General features: G+C 37.9%; 1 protein-coding gene and 1 long non-coding RNA gene across 5 annotated transcripts; one reads left to right on the top strand and one right to left on the bottom strand.

Moving 5' to 3' along the window:
- Positions 1-3,421: 3,421 nt before the first annotated feature.
- On the bottom strand, positions 3,422-15,609 carry LOC128024997 (APOBEC1 complementation factor). Of its 4 annotated transcripts, none has more exons than XM_052610935.1 (12): positions 15,495-15,609; positions 11,879-12,022; positions 11,360-11,494; positions 11,000-11,130; positions 10,675-10,913; positions 10,254-10,418; positions 9,945-10,042; positions 9,590-9,869; positions 8,702-8,919; positions 8,485-8,621; positions 7,130-7,272; positions 3,422-5,232 (listed from the first exon to the last, which is right to left on the bottom strand). In XM_052610935.1, exons 2-12 carry the CDS (start codon positions 11,975-11,977, stop codon positions 5,093-5,095), a joined length of 1,785 nt encoding a protein of 594 aa, XP_052466895.1. In that variant the 5' UTR covers positions 11,978-12,022; positions 15,495-15,609; the 3' UTR covers positions 3,422-5,092. The 4 variants fall into 4 exon arrangements, with proteins under 4 accessions (XP_052466895.1, XP_052466894.1, XP_052466896.1 ...); XM_052610934.1 differs by lacking the exon at positions 15,495-15,609 and adding an exon at positions 13,526-13,675; XM_052610936.1 differs by lacking the exon at positions 15,495-15,609 and adding an exon at positions 13,526-13,674 and having other exon boundaries at positions 8,702-8,895.
- A 37-nt stretch (positions 15,610-15,646) lies between these two features.
- LOC128025018 (uncharacterized) lies at positions 15,647-20,097 on the top strand. The gene is made up of 2 exons (XR_008186085.1): positions 15,647-15,758; positions 16,985-20,097. It is a non-coding gene; the product is annotated as an uncharacterized LOC128025018 (long non-coding RNA).
- Positions 20,098-20,737: the final 640 nt, after the last annotated feature.

The following is a 20,737-nucleotide window of genomic DNA, read 5'->3' as shown; positions in this document are numbered from 1 at the left end:
ATGCCTGTAACATCAGGTCATACACACAAGAGGGGAACATTCTCTCAAACCATTAGCATAAATGTTCAACAAAGTTCATTCACTGCAATTTACATACTGTAAGTGTAATTTATCAAATACAATTGGCAACATGAATGTGTTTAAAACAATCTTGCATACTAAACAAACTTGAAGCATTACGTAAATGTTACATGTATTATATGTGTGTGTGTGTGTGTGCGTGTGTGTGCGTGTGTGTGTGTGTGTGTATATACTTTTTTTTTTTTTTTACAATTAATCTGGAGAAAAAATGGACAATTTACTTATACTCCTAAACCAAAAATGAGGAAGTCTAACAGGTGTGTCACATGTCAATAACAGTTTTCATCAACAATCACTCTAGGTCTAGGACAATTTATAAATCACAACACATTAACATACAGTATTTACATGAGTGGGTTTTTGGAGTAGTTCACATGAGAAAAACCATATATACTTAGATACCTTGCTACAAAATGCATATTCTGCATACTGTCAGTGAGACACTTGGGCTTGCTTCTTGGAGATAATAAGATCAAGTCTTGGTGAAATGGGTGAGAGACTGACACGGAGAGTAGCATTCAAAGTAGCTTTCAGTTTGCTCCTTGCTTTTGATTTTGTGATAGTCACAGTTGAGAACCCTGACTCACATAAGTATGTGGTGGTGAAAGGCAATAGAAATTTGATTGCCCGCTTTGACAGAGAAGGATATTCACTTGCAGCCAGTAACCAAAATGAAGCAAGGTCAACCTGAGTGAGTTTGAGTTTTAGGCTACTGTCAGCTGATAGCTCCATTAGTTCATTTTCCAACACAGTGGAGAGAGCCATGTCTTCTGAAGCAGAATCCACAGAGAATGGGTCCAAAATCCAAAGGTTTCCCTGTCGTGGGTCCTCTGGGAAGTAGTCAGCAAACTTTTGAGACAATTGAGACAAGTGCTGGGTTATAACACTTGAAATGTGCACATGAGAAGAGGCTTCCAAAGTTTCACTCAGATGTGGAAACATGTCAAATCGTCCCTCCTTGACTCTTCTATTCCAAAGAATTAGTTTTTTCTTGAATCCCTCAATTTTGTCTGAAACCAAAAACACTGTGCTGTTTCTGCCTTGCATTGATACATTCAGCTGATTTAACTGATCAAATATATCAGATAAGTAAGCCAGTTTTGCACAGAATTGATCATCGGTGTAATGCTCAGCAAGAGGGGAGCGTTGCTCTTCCAGAAATGTGTGCACTTCTTTTCTCAGTTCAAAAAGACGATTAAGCCCTCTTGAAAGCCACCTTATTTCACTGTGGTACAAGAGCTGCAAATGATCAGCATCAAGTCGTTCACACAGAGCTGCAAAACACCTCGAGTTGAGTGCATTTTTCTTAATATAGTTTACAGTTTTCACAGCAATGTTCATGACCTCATGCAGTTCTGGTGACATGTGCTTTGTTGCAAGACTTTCCCGGTGCAAGAAACAGTGCGTCCACTTTGCTTCTGGCGCTCGCTCTTGGCTCTTGGATTCAACACCGCGATGTTTTCCGGTCATAGCTGCCGCGCCGTCTGTGCAAATACCTGAGCAGTATTTCCAATCAAGACCTTTTTCAGTGAAGTACTCATTAAGACAGTGCATGACATTATCTGCCGCTGTTCTCGTTGGAAGTTCTTTGCAAAATAGCAGATCTTCACAAAGATTACTTTCCATGCAGTATCGGACAAAAACTAACAGTAACGCTGAGTTGCTTATGTCCGTCGACTCGTCCAGCTGTATGGCAAAATAAGGGCTTGCCTTTATTCGTTCCACGAGTTGGCACTCAATGTCATCACTCATATCAACAATTCGCCTAGCCACGGTGTCATCGGAAAGTGGTATTGACTGAATTTTGGTTGCAGCTGCATCACCCAGTAACTCTCGACACATATCCACAGCACTTGGCAAAATAAGTTCCTCAGCGATAGTTAAAGGCTTTCTTACTACGAGCAACACGAGCGGCAACCATATAGCTAGCTTTCAGTGTGAGTGACTTTTGATTGAGTTTATAACGATGTTATGACTTTTTGTTGAGCCTGAAGCCCATCTTTTTTCCTTAAAAAATATTCTTTTGGCTTCTCAACACAGCCCGGGTGTTTTGAGTTCAAATGTCTCTGCAGCTTTGATGGTTTTAGCGCCTCATTTGACAAAATTTCTCCACATTCAACACACTGCGCCTTCGGATTAATCTCAGTACCTGCCCTTATAAAACCAAATTTAATGTATTCAGCGTCGTACTTTCTCACCACACACTTCAAAGCCTTTGCTTGCACAGGTCTGTCTCCCACATCTGCTTTTCTTTTCAGAAAACGATCCATATTACAGTAACGTAACGTTACTCCATCTGATTGAAGGAACGTTCAATCTGGCGTTGTGACGTGATTGGTGTTGCAACATTTAAACATAAATTAGCTTTTAGATAATGCATCTTGACTTGACTTGAGTTTTTTTTTTTTTGATTAAATAAATTCATAAGAACAATTAGATAATTAGAAAATAACACGATTTGTTAATTTAAAAAAAAAATATATATATATATATATACTTGTGGGTAGTCTACCACTGCCTACGCGGCCCACCAGATGGCGCTCCGAGGCCCACTAGTGGGCCGCGGCCCACCGGTTGAGAATCACTGCGCTAGTAGCATAGTTGGTTTTAAGTTATGCAAAGAACGAAAATTAGGCAATGAATCACACCTACTGTACTGCCATGCTTTACCAATGGGAGAATCAGTAGCCTACCGTTAAAAAACGTCTGAAGCCAGAAGACGGGAAGACCAACAAAGAGTAACACACACACACGAAAACTTGCATAACATCGGTACAATGAACACAAGGTGGAAAGATTCGAAGTCTAGGGATGCTCAAGTATTATTGGACAGGTAAAAAAAAATAATTATTGTGTAGAAGTCTTGCTAATATCATCGAAAATTTACATAAAACTCAGAGAGTTGTCGGTTGCACTTTTTTTATAGTACGTGTACTAACATGTACTTATAGTGTACTTACAGTGTATTTATCTAAGAAATTTCTGGTAATACAAGGTAACTACATGGAGTAGGGTTAGGTTTAGGGGTAGGTTCAAGGTTAGTACCTAGTTATTACATAGTTATTGTGATTACTATAATAAGTACATAGTATGTACACGAGGAACAGGACTGTAAAATAAAGTGCTACCGAGTTGTCCATTAAGCGAATTACACAGTAGTACAGAGTAATTATGGTATCGATACTTAAAAGCAGGCCTACACAAAGATCAGCGATGCTAACGCTAGCTCAAGAACACTGAATGTACAACCTGTACTTACACTTGTAGCATATCAAAAATGTTTTAGGGTTTCGTTATAATTTAAATTGAGTCACAAATGCAAAAAAAGTCAAGAGACATGTCAAGAAGTGAATTTGATTTATTGATGGTTAGTTGATTTTGCCTAGAATTATATTTTCATAACTCTCTTACTTTGCAGCACTATTAAGACCTCAGCTTATTTTTATTTAAAAAAATGTTGTCCTGATGATGCCGTCCTGATAACTCCCCCTCTATTTCTGATGCCAATCACTTAGATAATAAATTATTTCAACATGCCATGATCCATTAACAAAGTTCATACAAACAGAGTTGGAATTCAGGTATAAAAATAAGTTCTAAGGGACACACAAACTTTAATACTGTCACCTTTAAGGCATCTTAATATTTAACAAAAATGTGTCCATGTGTATTTAAACAATTGCTCTTACATCCCCCACTTAGAAGTGGGAAAATATTAGTAGCAAGCCTGTAAATATCTTATAAAATATAGCAAAACTACTTCTCAAAGAACCAGATACACAGTGTCAACCATATCTAAAATGATCATAAAACATGCAGATACATACAAAGGAGTATGAATGGGTTTCATCTGTTAAATCTCTCTGTACTTAGGTGTTAATGTAAATACTGGAAGAAAAACAACACAAAAACAAACCACTTTAAATACAGTACCAAAGCTTATAAAGGTATATATAAAGGTGGGTCCGAAATCGCATACTGTCTGAGTAGCTACTACATTTTAATTTACTTTACGACTGTTAAAAAAAGTGCATTTCATATGAAATCTGGACGTACTTCATCTGCAATGCTGCTGCTGTCACATGACCTACCAGTGTCTGTTGTGTCGCTTCATTTCCACTCATAAATTCTCTCCCGTGGCCTCATGGGATAGTAATGTGTCCATCATATTTGCACTTCAGAATCAGAAGTAGTAGGTCATCCGGGTACTTCTCCTGTTTTTCAAATACTATGAATTTGGACATACTATTTGGCTCACATACTGTTTTTCATAAACTATATCATAGGGAAGTATGCCATTTCGGATGCAGCAAATGTCTGTATAAAAGTCTGTATAATGTAGCACATAGTGCTATGTGTGTCGAAGTTACATTCAGTTGTAATAATTCATTGTTAAAGGCAGTCGTTCAAAGGCAGCAGGCAGCACTGAACAAGGGTCCAGCATAAATGTTGTTTATTTAGGGTGCTTTCACACTAGCACTTTTGGTGTGCACCCGGGTTCGATTGATGTCAGAGTTCGGTTTGTTTGGATGATGTGAACGGTGGTCCTGGGTATGCCTCATGTGACGCTGCTTCAAGGTTCGCTGCTTATGTGACCGCAATCGTACCAAATCGTGGAAGTGAACCGCTTTTAATGAGCAACCGAACTCGGGTTCGGACCAGGCAAGTCAACCAAGTGTGAAAGCACCCTTAGTCACAATTCAAATCTGATGGGGTCACCATTCTGAATGAGCACAATTTATGACACAAGTTATGTTTAAATCAAGGGAATTGAAGCTTTGACAAATGTTTGGAAATGTTTGGGATTGAGATGTTGGCAGCCTTCAGACGGCCCTCTTCCTGAGTTTAGTCAAAAGATGACTCATGTTCCTCAATATTGCAAAGATCCTCAAAAACACTTGGGAAGAAATAAAGTTATCATAACTCTAAACAAACAATCACTACTGAACCTAGAAACACAACAGAATGGGACAGATTAACATTAAGATTACAGAGACTGTTAGTTAAAGGTTTAAAACACTCCATATGCATCTCCACGGGTTGCCACAGCAAAGGCAGGGTAACCCTCGTATGTTGCATAGGCAGTCAGGTCCTGGCCCAGAGAAACAGCCTGCTTCAGCTGGGTAGCAGTGGTGCTGGCAATCGTATAACCTGTGACAACAAAAGGAAAAGACTGTTGAAATGTGTTTTATATATATATAATTGGTAGAGCACTGCGCTATCAACCGCAAGGTTGGGGGTTCGATTCCCCGGGAACATATGATATGTAAAAATTGATAGCCTGAATGCACTGTAAGTCGTTTTGGATAAAAGCATTTGCTAAATGCATAAATTTATAAATTTAATATATATATATATATATATATATATATATATATATATATATATATATATATATATATATATATATAATTATATAGTAAACTATATTTATAGTAAAGCAAACTATATTTAAACTATATACTTAGTTTGCTTAACCTTGGAAGGCACATACAGTATGTGGGTATCAGATGACAAGACCACTTTATCTAAAAAAAATATTACTAAATAAATAAAAATGGATGGGCAATTCTAATCCATGTAAATAGTTTATGGTTACAGAAATAGAGTATCTATATTTCTGTAAACATCAGGGTTTCTGCATGTCTTAAAAATGTCTTAATTTGGCTTTATACAAATTAAGGGCTAACAAAAGAGCAGAATATCTTACATTTATAAAGTCATGGCCCTAGATGTGGCAAAAAAAGAATATCTTCCTGTATATATGTATATACATAAAACAAAATGCATTCAAGCTTCAAACAGAACAAGGAAATTTTTTTTTTGTGAGAAGCTGAACAAAATTAAAATAGGATTAAAATAATGACAAACGTCTGTTACTGGGGAATGACAACTTGTTTTCCCATTGAATTAAGATGATACGGTGCCTGGGAGGTGACATGTTTGATACACTTTTTTCGTAGCCACAACATAACTTGAGGAAACGTGATAATTTTTTTGAGGTAACAAAATCCTTATGTCGTGGCCTCAAGCTGTTGAGGGAACGGCATATTTTTCTTGAGGTCATGAATTTAATGCGTTAAAAAACCTGCATGACCATAGCATGGACAATTTTTATTTTATTTTACATTAATTATTATTGTTATTACATTAACTTATTAGAGCTATATTCTTCGATTTATTGATATATTTGCTTATTTCCCCTTTAAATTTGTGTATCGCTTTACTTAGTTAATGTTTTGTATAATTATACTAGTATTTACAACAAAAATATGTTGTTCCCTACACATAAGAAGTCATGGATATTGTTACCGCTACAAAATGATCTCATGGCCATGACATAATTGTCATGATTCTGCCCTCGTGTCCTTGATTTTCTCTAGTCTTGAGGCAGGATCATGACAGGCCCGTGTTTTGTGTGCAAGCATGGTCATGGGCCTTGTGCTTGTGTTTACTTGTTCCCTTGCCCCGCCCCCTTGTTATCCTCATTTTGTCATTATTGCTTTATGTGTTATGTTATCATTAGTCTCCTTATTTCAATCCCCTTGTGTTCGCTGTCTGGTGTGGTTCTTTGTTACGCATTGTCAAACATTGAGAGACCTGTGGATTGTATTTCTGTCGAGTGTTGTGTGATTACCTAAGTTAAGAGTCTTTTTGTTATACTGTTTGTTTTTAGTCCAGTCAAAGTCTTGTAAAGGTTTTGTTTATTCCCTTGTCGTTGTTTGTCTAGTGCATTCTGTCTGTGCTTGAGTTTATCCCTGCACCGTCCTGACAATAATTTAATGTTCTCACGAGTTAATACCACGTTCCCGCGACAAATCTTAGTGAACTGATCATGTCACCCCCTGGGCACCATAAGATGACTGACTGAGCCCATTAATATTATTATTATTATTATTTAATATTTCTAATGCTGCTAACAATTCTTTGTCACAGTCATGCATAAATTTAAAGAATAAAATATATAGCTCGAGTAAATATACTCTGTGATGACATAATGAATTGAAAGCAAAGTCAATTAAGCAGCAGTCTTACAGACCTCACATACCTGGGAATGCAGCAGCGACGGTCGCAGCAGCGGAAGCGTCAGCGCCCTCTGTCTGAACACCGAGGATCTGCAGCGTGTGTTCGGCTGCATGCAGCTTCGCCTCATCCACTGATGCGCAGAGCTTGGCGGGGGTGAACGGATGTCTGATTGGGCACACAGAGAACATCAGTGGTAACAACAACAAAATAAATAAATAATAATATATAAAAAACCTTGCTATGTTCTGCTCTTGTTGATTTTGTTTGCTTCTATTGTACTTATTTGTAAGTCACTTTGGATAAAAGCGTCTGCTAAATGACTTAATGTAAATGTAATATAATATATATATATATTGTGTCTTACTGAAGAGCGGCTGCCTCCCAAAACATTGTGAGCTGTATTCACAGACACCATGCTAACTGAAAAATAACTTCTTAAAATAACTGATTTGAGCTGTGACTCGGTTATTCTTGTGCAATGGACTCCATGCACGCCAACTGTCTATGTATTTCAGAATGTTATTCTGCCTTACACAGTTTCTACACTGGACGTGAGCGGTGTGGTGGAAACTTGTTCTAATAGCCTCATATATCTAACAGTCTAACTGTGAATCACAACTACGTATTAGACTATATATATATATATATATACTATTAACTATTGCAACACATCAAACTCAGCTCCTTGAGGGCCACAGTCATACAATTTTTACCCTCCTCCAACACACTGTAGTTTTTAAATAAGCATTAAGGACTTGATTAGCTGGATCATGTCTGTTTTGAAGCTAAACTCTGTCAAACCTCAGAGAACTGAATTTGACACCCCTGAACTTCAGTAAACATTACATTTTAGTGTATAGTACTAAAACAGAACATTAGTGATCAATTCCAGAAGTTTTAAATAAAAGTAGATGGAAGCTTTTAAATGTAGCTACTGTTAATGTAGAGCTACAGAGAACGGTCAAAGCAATGTAAATGTAAAACAGTGGTTCTCAACATTTACACACTAATTGACCATTAACCACAACTTTCAGTCATCTTTATTTTACAGCTAAACTGTTTTACAATGGAACACAACCCACAGGTTTGTGGGATATCAAAAGCGGTGAAGGATACATCTGTGCTACCTTAAGAAATCGATTAAATGAAGGCATCTCAGTAGACATGCGGTCACCCTAATCTAGGTAAGTGGTTCCCAACCACATAACTGGGGTATCTGGATCACTGCACATTATCATTGTGCAAAATGTGTTTTAGGGTTCTTCAAAATGTGTTTTTAGGGTTCTTCCAGGAACGTGGTTCCAGGAACGCATCTGATCTAGGCAGCTCACTAGGTTAATGTGAGTGTTTTTGCTTTGTGATGATGTAGAGGCATACATATTTGGATATTGTGTAGCCAGAGCTGGGATGGTGACTTTGTAAAGGAACAGTTGCCTCTGATCTGGTGCCATAGCAGAGTGAAGCTGGTAAACGGGTTGCCCCCAGTTATTCTTTTGGCAAATATCCTCCAAGATCTGCAAACACAGGCAAACCTTTGAAAAATTCCACCTTTTAAAATCCACAAGTGATCTTTTCAGTAAGGGTACGAGTGTACCTGTGGGGCGTGTTTGATGCCTTGGGGCTTCAGGGTGACTGGGTTCATGGGTGTGAGCTCCATACCAGGAAGAAGGTCATAGAGTTTGTCATCTGGGTGTTTGTCTGTCTTGAGTTGGTATGTGGCACAGCCACGACCCATGCCTGCATAAGCGAGGTACCCTCGCCCACCCAAACCACGTACGCCCGCTGCCCCTACAGGTACATTCATGTAAATTTCTAGGAATGCAAGAAAGCATTAAATCGAATCAAATCACCAGAAATCACCCGGGTTTCAATCAAGATTTAGAGAAACTGATCATCATACAGATATATACCAAGCCAGGACATTACAGATGCTGCATCTCTGATTCGTGTTAGATCATTTATTTTATAAATGTGATGGATTTGATTTTTGGACCCCATTCATTTACAACAATATATTATTGTCATTGGACTGTAATATGCAGGCATGGATAACAAATTCAAATGCTAAATAGGACAGAACAATATAGTAAAATGCATTATGTTTATGGTCACATGCAAATGAAGATTCAAATATTTTGCAGTTGGACTGCTACAGTGAATAGATAGATAATGAAAGATCTTTACATAACTGTAATTTGTCCTGGCTTTTTAAAGTCAACATGACAATAACATTTACTCAAGTTACTTCCTGATCTTACTGTACACCATCATGCACCATGTCACGTTATGAATGTCAAATATAATTTGAAAAGCATTTCATATTGATTTTGTTACTTGTATAAAGTGTATTTTTTGGTCAGAGTGATTTTATATATACAGATTTTTTTTGCAGATTCTTCAAAAGCTTGATTAACAGTTAGAGAATGATATTTCTTTTAATCGTGTCTGGAACAGATTTCTACAAGTGAATCAGATCACCCACCTCTCACAGAAGGGGAGCGCACAAGCCCCCTGGAACTAATGTGCCCTTTGGTACTGGGAAAGCGGAACTGATTAGGGATGGCTGCGTAAGCATGGGGGGCATAGAATATTGGTGCTCCTAGGTAGGCTGCTGAGGGGTCGTACATCTGGCCTACAGTGTAAGCATAGTCTCCTTGGAGCACAGTACCGCCACGACCCCCTGTGCCTCGGGTGTACCGAACATAGCTGTCCTTATCCACAGGCTTGGCTAGGGTGACCTCAATGGGAGAACCATCAATGACCTGGAGGGAAGACAGAGTTTTTTCTATGGAAATATTTCAGAAGGATTCAAGTGAGTTTCTGGTAGGTTGTCTTGCCTTTCCATTCAGTGCGTTCATGGCATTGATGGCATCCTCTCTTTGAGAGAAATGCACAAAAGCGTAATCTCTGATCTTCTTCACCCTTTCAACGGCACCTGTAGATTAGCAAACACTGTAAATATTGAAATTAAATCCTCGAAATCTTTTCTTCAGAGTCCAGTTAGCAACTGGTTATTTATTTGGTGCTTGCTTTTTCCAAGTGCTCATATTTGATATCGAAAACGTTAAAAGAGTTGCACTGAAGGATTGCCCTGAGCCATATCCAGAAAGCAGAATGTTAAAGAGACTTCTTGTTAGCTAGCTTACCATGTTTGATGCTGTTAAATTCTTTCTCTAGCGTTTCCTCTGTGGTGGGCAACATCAGATTGCGAACATAGAGGATCTTCACTGTGGCCATGGTGTCCTCGTCCACCTCTACTTCAGGTTCAGCCCAGTCTACTGCAATAGGATGACCCCACAGCTGAATTCTCCCTGGAAAGAGATGTCAGTGGCTAGTCTTTTATCTCTCACTCATCTTCTTTGGGCAGTGAACACAGTATCTTTGGAGTCAACAGGAGTTCAGCCTGTGGGAAATCCATAAAATCCTGCCCTTCTCTGGAAACTGACCATTACTTTGAAAAATGTTTGAAAATTTTGAAGCAGAAGTGTGAGTGGTTTTTGGACAAGATTATTTGTGTAATATCTAATGTGATATAGCTCAAATTATGTGATGTATATTGGGTGTTACCTGGCAGCAGTTTTCTCCTGGCCATGGCGGCAGCTCTATGGCTCTCATACTCCACAAATGCAAAACCTCGATTCTTGGCCTTGTCAGCAGCACTTGGATAAACGATGACATCCATGACACCATCCGTCACCTTCTTCATCTCCGCCAGGATCTCTTCTCTCTTTTTGGTCTTTGGAATGCCGCCCACAAACAGACGACAGTTGTCTACACTTGCGCACACACCAAGAAGTCTTCCATTCCTGTTTGAAGATGGAGAATTTTTCATCAGTTGTTGTTTTTTGGTTTTGCATTGTCTACAAGATATCCAGTTTGAACAATGACTGACCGGATTTCATAATTGTTCAGTTGTTTCATGGCATTCTTAGCTTCTTGTTTTGTGTAGAAGGTAACGAATGCGTAGCCCCGATTGTTTCCACTGAAGTCCATCATCATCCGTACTTCGTAAATTTTGCCGAACTGCGGAGACAGGTTCAACACACTAAAATATCTACAGAAGCCTGTTTATATCTCAGTAAAAAATAGTGTTAAATAAATCAAAATTATGGAAAATCAAAGCACATAAATGTGCAATTGCAAGATTTAGTCACAATTACCTTATTCAACAACATATTTAATTATTTTATGAATTTGACATTTTAAATGCATTTATCTAAAATAATAGAAGTTGACCAGTTTTCCCCTTTACTTTTTCACAGAGCGGCACCAATTCATCCTCAAAGAGGTCTCGAGGAAGCTTTCCCACAAAAATCTCACTGCCTCTCTCTGGAGGTGGACCTTCCCAGCCCGGTGGTGGACCGCCATATCTCCTCTGGCCATTTTCCTGAGGAGAAACCAACTGTGATGACTCTGTAATATACTTCAAGTTCATGTGCACACTGAGATGTGGGCGAAGTACAACCATGAATGAGTATGCTACTGCTGTAGACCTCAAGGATGAACAAATCATTGTACTGATCCACATATGCGGCTGTTTTCGTTCTCAGATGGAAAGGAAGGAGGTTTTCCATTTTCACCACATGATGGTGCCACTACTACATGCTAAAATCTGCATAAGACCACCACATGGATATCTCCAGTCGTGAAAACATGAAAGAAATGGATCTTATAGACCAACGGCACAGAATTTCAGTCACACGTAAGAGTCCAATTAAACAGGAGTTTCTATCCCATAATCCCACAGTGGCACCTGTCCTGTTACTCCTACCTGGTGTATGTGATATCCTGTGCGCTGGATCAGAGCACGCAGCGCAGTCTCTTTCTGCGTACCCGCCAATCCATCCGCGCTTTTTTGATTGGTTTCCATTGTGAGTGATTATCAGCAATAAATCAGCAAAATTAGGTGTGCTCACTGAAATTAAATCAAAGTTCAAACACACATAAATGACATGGCAGGGCAGCATTCTCCTGAACATGATAAGAAGCCAGTTCATGTCTCTCGCGGACAGGTACAAAGGTAAGAGATTCATATGCCCTAACCATGCTCTTTTAAACAACACCAATCCATAAGAAAATAGCCATTCTATTCATTTATACGTGAGAGAAAACTTTATAACAAAGATCTGATCCATCCTAGTGGAGGAGAAATATGATAATTTGGTCTTAATCTAAGCATCTATCAAATTAATTTAATGAGTGTCTCTGATCAAAGTCAGTTTGAACTGCTTGAAGAAAACTTTGGGTAGATATTAGCTTTTTATCAGCTGGACAGCATTGGCAAAAAAGTGGGGATAAAAAAAAGAAAGATAAAAAACACACTTTTCCTCACCTCCAGGCCAGTATAATTATTAACTGAAGAGAGCAAATCAAAAAAGCAGACATTCATTGGGTCACATATTTTTCTATAGGAGGACATCTGTGTCCTGCCCTTATTTCACACTTTGTTTCAACCTGTGTCCCTCAATCATAATTTAAAAAATATTAAATCATAATTTTATTATTTCATCAGAAGGTTGCTATAAGGTGACTATAATATCTCAGGAGACTAAAGACAACAGTTTACACACACACACACACACACACACACACACACACACACACACACACACACACACACACACACACACATCGATTCTATTGTCATATACTAATACTCAGGTTTTAGTATATGTAAAAACTCAAAATGTAAAAACTATTTTTTCCTCTTCTGTGGAACACAAAATATGTGTATAATTGTTTTTGTCCATGCTGTGAAAGCATGATCCAAATCAACTCTGGACCCCACTGACTTTCACTGCATACACAAAAAACCATAGACAATGAAAAAAAAGTATATGTGTGTTATATGTGTGTGTGTGTGTGTGTGTCTAGGTGCGTGTGTGTGTGTGTGTGTGTGTTATATGTCTGCTATTTGTATTAATTTTGTAGCTCTATTGTCTAGTATTTTTATTATTTTGTATATATATATATATATATATATATATATATATATATAGCTACACTGTGTATGTATGTATGTATGTATATGTATGTATTCCAAAAGAGAACTGTGCATGTATATATATATATATATATATATATATATATATATATATATATATATATATATATATATATATATATATATATATATATACAGACACAAACACACACACACACACACACACATATAATTCTCTTTTAGAATACAAAAAAAAATATTAGATAAAACTATGAGATTAATACGAACAGCAGCTCTGATAAATATTTTTTTCATTAGTTGGTAAGTTCACATTAAAATCTATGACTTTTGACTGCAGACTTTGCTGACTGAGCAAATCTGAGAACAATGCTGAGTTCTCTTCAGAGACTACTCTGTCTGTTTCTGATGAGAAAAAATTGTGCAAGCAGACCATTTGGAAAAGTGTCCATTTACCTTGATCTAATGTTAACAAGATCTCCCTTGTGTTTTTTTGTTCTTTTCAGATGAGAGTGATATCATATCAATCATGATTGAATCACATGGGCACGGATCTTTAAAATCATCAGTGGCGTGTCTATTTGTCTTTCTCAGCTTTATTTGATCAAAGAGAGATGCTGAAGGCAACAAAGGAGTGTGAGTACAGAATGGGGTCAAAGGTGACACGACTGCAAGTCATTTTTCAAAACATCTACATGCAATCATGAAAGCATTGATGAGCATCTCAAAATAGTGGAAAAAAAGACATAAACCAAAAATTACCAAACTTTAACTATAATAAAAATGAAAACTAAATATACAAGAAACAGATATAAACAATATGTCAATGTTTTTTTTATTTTTTTTTATTTAGCAGACGGTTTTATACAGAGCGACTTACAAATGAGGACAATAGAAGCAATCAAAAACAACAAAAGTGCAATAATATGTAAGTGCTGTGACAAGTCTCGGTAAGCCTAACGCAAAATACGTAACATTATAATGATACATATATTTTATATATTTTTTTGCATGTACAGTATAAGGTTAGGATTTGAATCCAAGATACATTTTACACATAAAAATAATTGTTGTTAAAATATACTATTTTTCAAATCTTATATTGCTTAGTGCACTGAATGAGGGAGGACTGCAGTTGGCATCCCCTTAAAAATAGGTGCATGATGCCCCTGGAAATATCTGTGTGCTGTTTTGAATTTTATCTGGTTTCCTTTACATTCATTTTTCAATGCAACACTTCCCACTTGCAATGACAGTGCTACGGTCATTGTCTCTGCAAATTCAGTGTCTTGTGCAAAGCACAAAGTGTTTAGCTTGACTGAAATGACTCGTCATAGAAGACTCACTGAGATGATATTACCGCACGCTTTTGCAGTTGGCAAATGTGTCCTTTCATTCAATCCATACAGTACATGAGACCAAGAAATCTTTACTAAGGGTCATAAATGACAATTTTCTTGAAGCTCAAACGTAAGGGATTTAAAAGAGATGGCTGAACATTAGGAATCCATTAAAGAGAGCATTTTAAGACAGTAGTGAAAGGACTCCATTAGTCTGCAGTCCATCCACTGCTCTCTTCTGGACAGCCTGGTTACCGTTTGCATAAACAAGATAACTAGACGTGTGCTTATCGGACATGGATCTCTGGCTGCTTTTCAGCCTATGTTGACTGAAGCTAAATACACATGTTCTGAAGGCCATTGTGCAGTACTGAAACTGCAACACAAATACAGCGAATATAATATTTGTAATTGCACTCCAGTTGCATGGTACATTTGCTGCCTGCCTCTGTATTTAAACTTTTAAGACCATGAATCATAAATTATGTCATATGCACTGTAACCCCCCCCCCCCCCATCACACATGTACACACTGCTGCTGCTGGTTAAAAACCATCTGTGAGGTTCAGTGTGGCGTGTTCAATAAATACTGTGTATTGGAGAGGTACCATATGTTTCAGTAGCTGTAGTGATAAGCTCTGGCTTTGTGTTATAGCTGACCTTCTCACAACTATATTAAAACTCATGTGCATGTATGTATTTTGAAATATTACATTTGAAGAAAGGTTAAACACGAGTAGCTCATTTCTGCATTATAAACACTGATGAAGAATCACAAGAGAGTTTGTGCTGTTGAATCTTAAAATCGAAACACCTTTGGTATACATAAGCTGAAATAATTATTAGTCAAATTAATGTTTATAATTCATTGATGACCCCTTGTGTATATCTTATCTAGACAGCACCCTCAATCGTACAATAAAATAGCTTAAATGCAAGTGGATTAATTGTGTTGCACAATTAAAAACGTCAAATACAAGCAACAGAGCTGTATGAAATAGCACAGTGTTTCCACTACCTTTACCTTGCCACTACCTGACAAGGCTCCTTCTGTCATATGATTTGGTATTAAAGAAGCAACTTACCTGAGCAATTTCAGAGATCACCACCCAGACGACTCAGACCCTCATTCTGCTGAATTTGGCAACGTGTCACTGGGGTGATTCTGTAATCACATCATATCAAACTCCAAAGGTTCAGTGTCCTGGGGCTGCTTTACAAGCCGGCGTGGTTAAACGTTAACCAGCTCTATCTCTGCCTCTCGCTGTAGGCCAGCCCTTTGACCAGGAACAGCGATCATGGTTCGTCTGCAGCAGGGATCAAGCCTCCTGAACCACGGATCACGACTTGTAATGCTCTTTTATTCCTCAAATATTTATACATTTTTCTGCCAAATACAATCTACAGGCTAACCGAAAGCACAAGTAAACGTAAAAAATAAAATATTTGCTTGAATTCAAGGGGTCTGAGACGTTATAGACGAGTTATGAAAATGGGCCCCAGCAGTTCGGACATGTTTTGGGTCCCCCTCAGCACAGGGTCAAGGACAACATTTTAAGTTGTCATTACTGATGACAGTCCTGATGTTTTTTTATTTGTAAGGAGACATTTATTGACTATAAACACCATAGGTTGCCGTCATCTATTTAAGAGATTTTATACAAATGGTTTTGCACGACGGGGCCACGAGAGGTTGTTAGAGGGTCCATGGAACATTTGTTTTACAAAATGTATATACTAGTCATTGTATATACTACATACTAAGATTCTTTATTGACATTGATTGTTTCATAAATAATTTTTCCATGTCCTTGGACCATTTCTATTTCTCTATTTGTGATGAAAATAAAATGCAGCTTTCGTGCGCATAAGGAAATTTCATCTTTTAAATATTTATGATCCGTAAACATTTCTCTGACAGAATAAATGTCTTTAACACTGAACATATATAGCTGCCTTTATATTTTAGGAACAAAACCATTACAAGTGATCACCATTGAGCCTTAGAGAGTCTGAAAACTGATGTATACGTCATAACAAGTCTGAAAAAAAGACCAAATGCTATGTTTTTCTGGTTTGAACTCCTAGATTGTTCTTACTTTCCACTCAACACCAGGTATTGACAAAGTAAACATGCTACTGCTGATGTCTTGTCATGGCCCAATGTTTGCTGTCTCCTGATGTGTTTGTTTGACTTTGATATGGGCAAGTGACCCCATGGTCCCTGTGCTCTCAAGACAAACTCTGCTGTGCACTATGTTCTACATAGGATCTACTGATGTGAATTTCATGTGAATACAGCATTAACTGACATCCAACAGTGAAGTTCACTAAGTGTGAACTGAATTCAATTCAATTTAAGTTTATTTCCATAGCGATTTTTATGATACAAATCATTGCAAAGCAACTTTACAGAAAATTTAGTTTCTACGTTATTTAGTAGTAGCTTATCAGTTGTGACTGTCAGTTTATGTGCATATGATTTTCAGCCAGATGATTAACATTATTAACAGCAATTATTATATGAGGCAATCACACTTGTAGCAATATTTGTTCGTTCTGTTTGTTGATTCAGGGTTAGCATCATCTGAGGTCCTCTGAGGGTCAGCATCATCTCTTCTCAGGTGTTCTGGATCCAGACTGGAGCTTGTGTAAATCCTAGTTACTCGTGGCAAAACATAGAAACAAATTGAGACATCATTGGCATAGCTGCTGATCCAACAAAGAAAAATGTATTAGTTTAAACCAAGCTAAAGAATAAGAATGCACATTTGATCAGATGCAACTACAATCACAATTCAAGAGATTCATTTTCTGAATGCTTGGCGAAAGAGATGTGTGTTTAATCTAGATTTAAACAGAGAGAGTGTGTCTGAACATTATCAGGAAGGCTATTCCAGAGTTTGGGAGCCAAATGTGAAAAGCTCTACCTCCTTTAGTGGACTTTGCTATCCTAGGAACGACCAAAAGTCCAGCGTTTTGTGACCTTAGGGAGCGTGATGGGTTGTAACGTGGTAGAAGGCTAGTTAGATACGCAGGAGCTAAACCATTTAGGGTCTTATAGGTAAGTAATGATAATTTGTAACTGATACGGAACTTAATAGGTAGCCAGTGCAGAGACTGTAAAATTGGGGTAATATGATCATATTTTCTTGACCTTGTAAGGACTCCAGCTTCTGCATTTTGGACTACCTGAAGCTTGTTTATTGACGAAGCAGGACAACCACCTAGAAGTGCATTACAATAGTCCAGTCTAGAGGTCACGAATGCATGAACTAGCTTTTCTGCATCAGAAACAGTTAACATGTTTCGTAGCTTGGCAATGTTTCTAAGATGGAAGAATGCAGTTTTTGTAACATTGGAAATATGATTTTCAAAAGACAGCTGCTGTCTAATATAACACCCAGATTTCTGACTGTAGAGGAAGTAACAGCACATCCGTCTAGTTGCAAACTGTAATCTATGAGATTCTGTGTACTGTTTTTTGGTCAAATAAGTAATAACTCTGTCTTATCCGAATTTAATAGGAGAAAATTATTGGTCTTACAATATTTTACATTTTTTAACACACTCTGTTAGATCAGATCATTTAGAAGTTTCATCTGGTCTCATTGAGATATATAGCTGAGTATCAACAGCATAACAGTGGAAACTAATCCCGTATTTTCTAATAATATTACCAAGGGGTAACATGTATATTGAAAATAGCAGAGGACCTAGGACATATCTGCTCTCCTTAGAGTTACAAATGATCTGCTCTTATCATCTGATCGTGGGTGTATCTCTCTATTAGTTTTATTGGATCTTAGTGCTGCGTTTGACACAATTGACCACAACATTCTTTTGCATAGACTTGAACACTTTGTTGGCATCAGTGGAAGTGCATTAGCATGGTTTAAATCGTACTTATATGACCGCCATCAGTTCGTAGCAGTGAATGAAGATGTATCATATCGATCACAAGTGCAGTATGGAGTACCTCAAGGCTCAGTTCTAGGGCCGCTACTCTTCACGCTTTATATGTTACCCTTGGGAGATATCATCAGGAAACATGGTGTTAGCTTTCACTGTTATGCTGATGATACGCAGCTCTATATTTCCTCGCAGCCCGGTGAAACACACCAATTTGAAAAACGAATGGAATGCATAGTCGATATAAAAAATTGGATGACGAGTAATTTCTTACTGCTAAATTCAGAAAAAACAGAGGTGTTAATCATAGGGCCTAAAAACTCTACTTGTAATAACCTAGAACACTGTCTAAGACTTGATGGTTGCTCTGTCAATTCTTCTACATCAGTTAGGAACCTAGGTGTGCTACTTGATCGCAATCTTTCCTTAGAAAGCCACGTTTCTAGCATTTGTAAAACTGCATTTTTCCATCTCAAAAATATATCTAAATTACGGCCTATGCTCTCAATGTCAAATGCAGAAATGTTAATCCATGCATTTATGACTTCAAGGTTAGACTATTGTAATGCTTTATTGGGTGGTTGTTCTGCACGCTTGGTAAACAAACTACAGCTAGTCCAAAATGCAGCAGTAAGAGTTCTTACTAGAACCAGGAAGTATGACCATATTAGCCCGGTCCTGTCCATACTGCACTGGCTCCCTATCAAACATCGTATAGATTTTAAAATATTGCTTATTACTTATAAAGCCCTGAATGGTTTAGCACCTCAGTATTTGAATGAGCTCCTTTTACATTATACTCCTCTACGTCCGCTACGTTCTCAAAACTCAGGCAATTTGATAATACCTAGAATATCAAAATCAACTGCGGGCGGCAGATCCTTTTCCTATTTGGCGCCAAAACTCTGGAATAACCTACCTAACATTGTTCGGGAGGCAGACACACTCTTGCAGTTTAAATCTAGATTAAAGACCCATCTCTTTAACCTGGCATACACATAACATACTAATATGCTTTTAATATCCAAATCCGTTAAAGGATTTTTAGGCTGCATTAATTAGGTAAACTGGAACCGGAACACTTCACATAACACCGTACTTTCTACATCATTAGAAGAATGGCATCTACGCTAATATTTGTCTGTTTCTCTCTTGTTCCGAGGTCACCGTGGCCACCAGATCCAGTCTGTGTCCAGATCAGAGGGTCACTGCAGTCACCCGGATCCAGTACGTATCCAGACCAGATGGTGGATCAGCACCTAGAAAGGACCTCTACTGCCCTGAAAGACAGCGGAGACCAGGACAACTAGAGTCCCAGATACAGATCCCCTGTAAAGACCTTGTCTCAGGGGAGCACCAGGACAAGACCACAGGAAACAGATGATTCTTCTGCACAATCTGACTTTGCTGCAGCCTGGAATTGAACTACTGGTTTCGTCTGGTCAGAGGAGAACTGACCCCCAACTGAGCCTGGTTTCTCCCAAGGTTTTTTTCTCCATTCTGTCACCGATGGAGTTTCGGTTCCTTGCCGCTGTCGCCTCTGGCTTGCTTAGTTGGGGTCACTTCATCTACAGCGATATCATTGACTTGATTGCAAATTAAAACAGACACTATTTCAACTGAACAGAGATGACATAACTAAATTCAATGATGAACTGCCTTTAACTATCATTTTGCATTATTGACACACTGTTTTCCAAATGAATGTTGTTCAGTGCTTTGGTGCAATGTATTTTGTTTAAAGCACTATATAAATAAAGGTGATTGATTGATTGATATCCTTGTGGCACTCCATATTTTACTGATGATAAATGAGATGACTCCCCATTTAAGTAAACAAAATGGTAGCGATCGGACAGGTAGGATCTAAACCATCTTAGAGCCTGCCCTTGAATACCTGTATAGTTTTGTAATCGATCTATGAGTATGTCATGATCTATGGTGTCGAACGCAGCACTAAGATCAAGTAAGACTAGAAATGAGATGCAGCCTTGATCTGACGCAAGAAGCAGGTCATTTGTAATTTTAACAAGTGCAGTTTCTGTGCTATGGTGGGGCCTGAAACCTGACTGAAATTCTTCATACAGATCATTTTTTTGCAGGAAGGAGCTCAGTTGAGCAGACACAACATTTCCTAACATTTTAGACATAAATAGAAGATTTGAAATGGGCCTATAATTTGCTAGTTCACTAGGGTCTAGTTTTGGTTTCTTAATAAGAGGCTTGATAACCGCCAGCTTGAATGGTTTTGAGATGTGACCTAAAAATAACGATGATTTAATAATATTGAGAAGCGGTTCTTCAGCTACAGGCATCAAATCTTTCTGTAATTAAGTGGGTACAGGATCTAATAAACATGTTGTTGGTTTAGATGCAGTGATGAGTTTTTTAGCTATTTTTAGTTTTTTAGCCGGTC

Source organism: Carassius gibelio, chromosome A12 (assembly GCF_023724105.1).
Source record: "Carassius gibelio isolate Cgi1373 ecotype wild population from Czech Republic chromosome A12, carGib1.2-hapl.c, whole genome shotgun sequence".
Classification (NCBI taxonomy): Eukaryota; Metazoa; Chordata; class Actinopteri; order Cypriniformes; family Cyprinidae; genus Carassius; species Carassius gibelio.
Note: the sequence above shows the minus strand (reverse complement) of the source record. Positions and strands in the feature narration are given on the sequence as shown.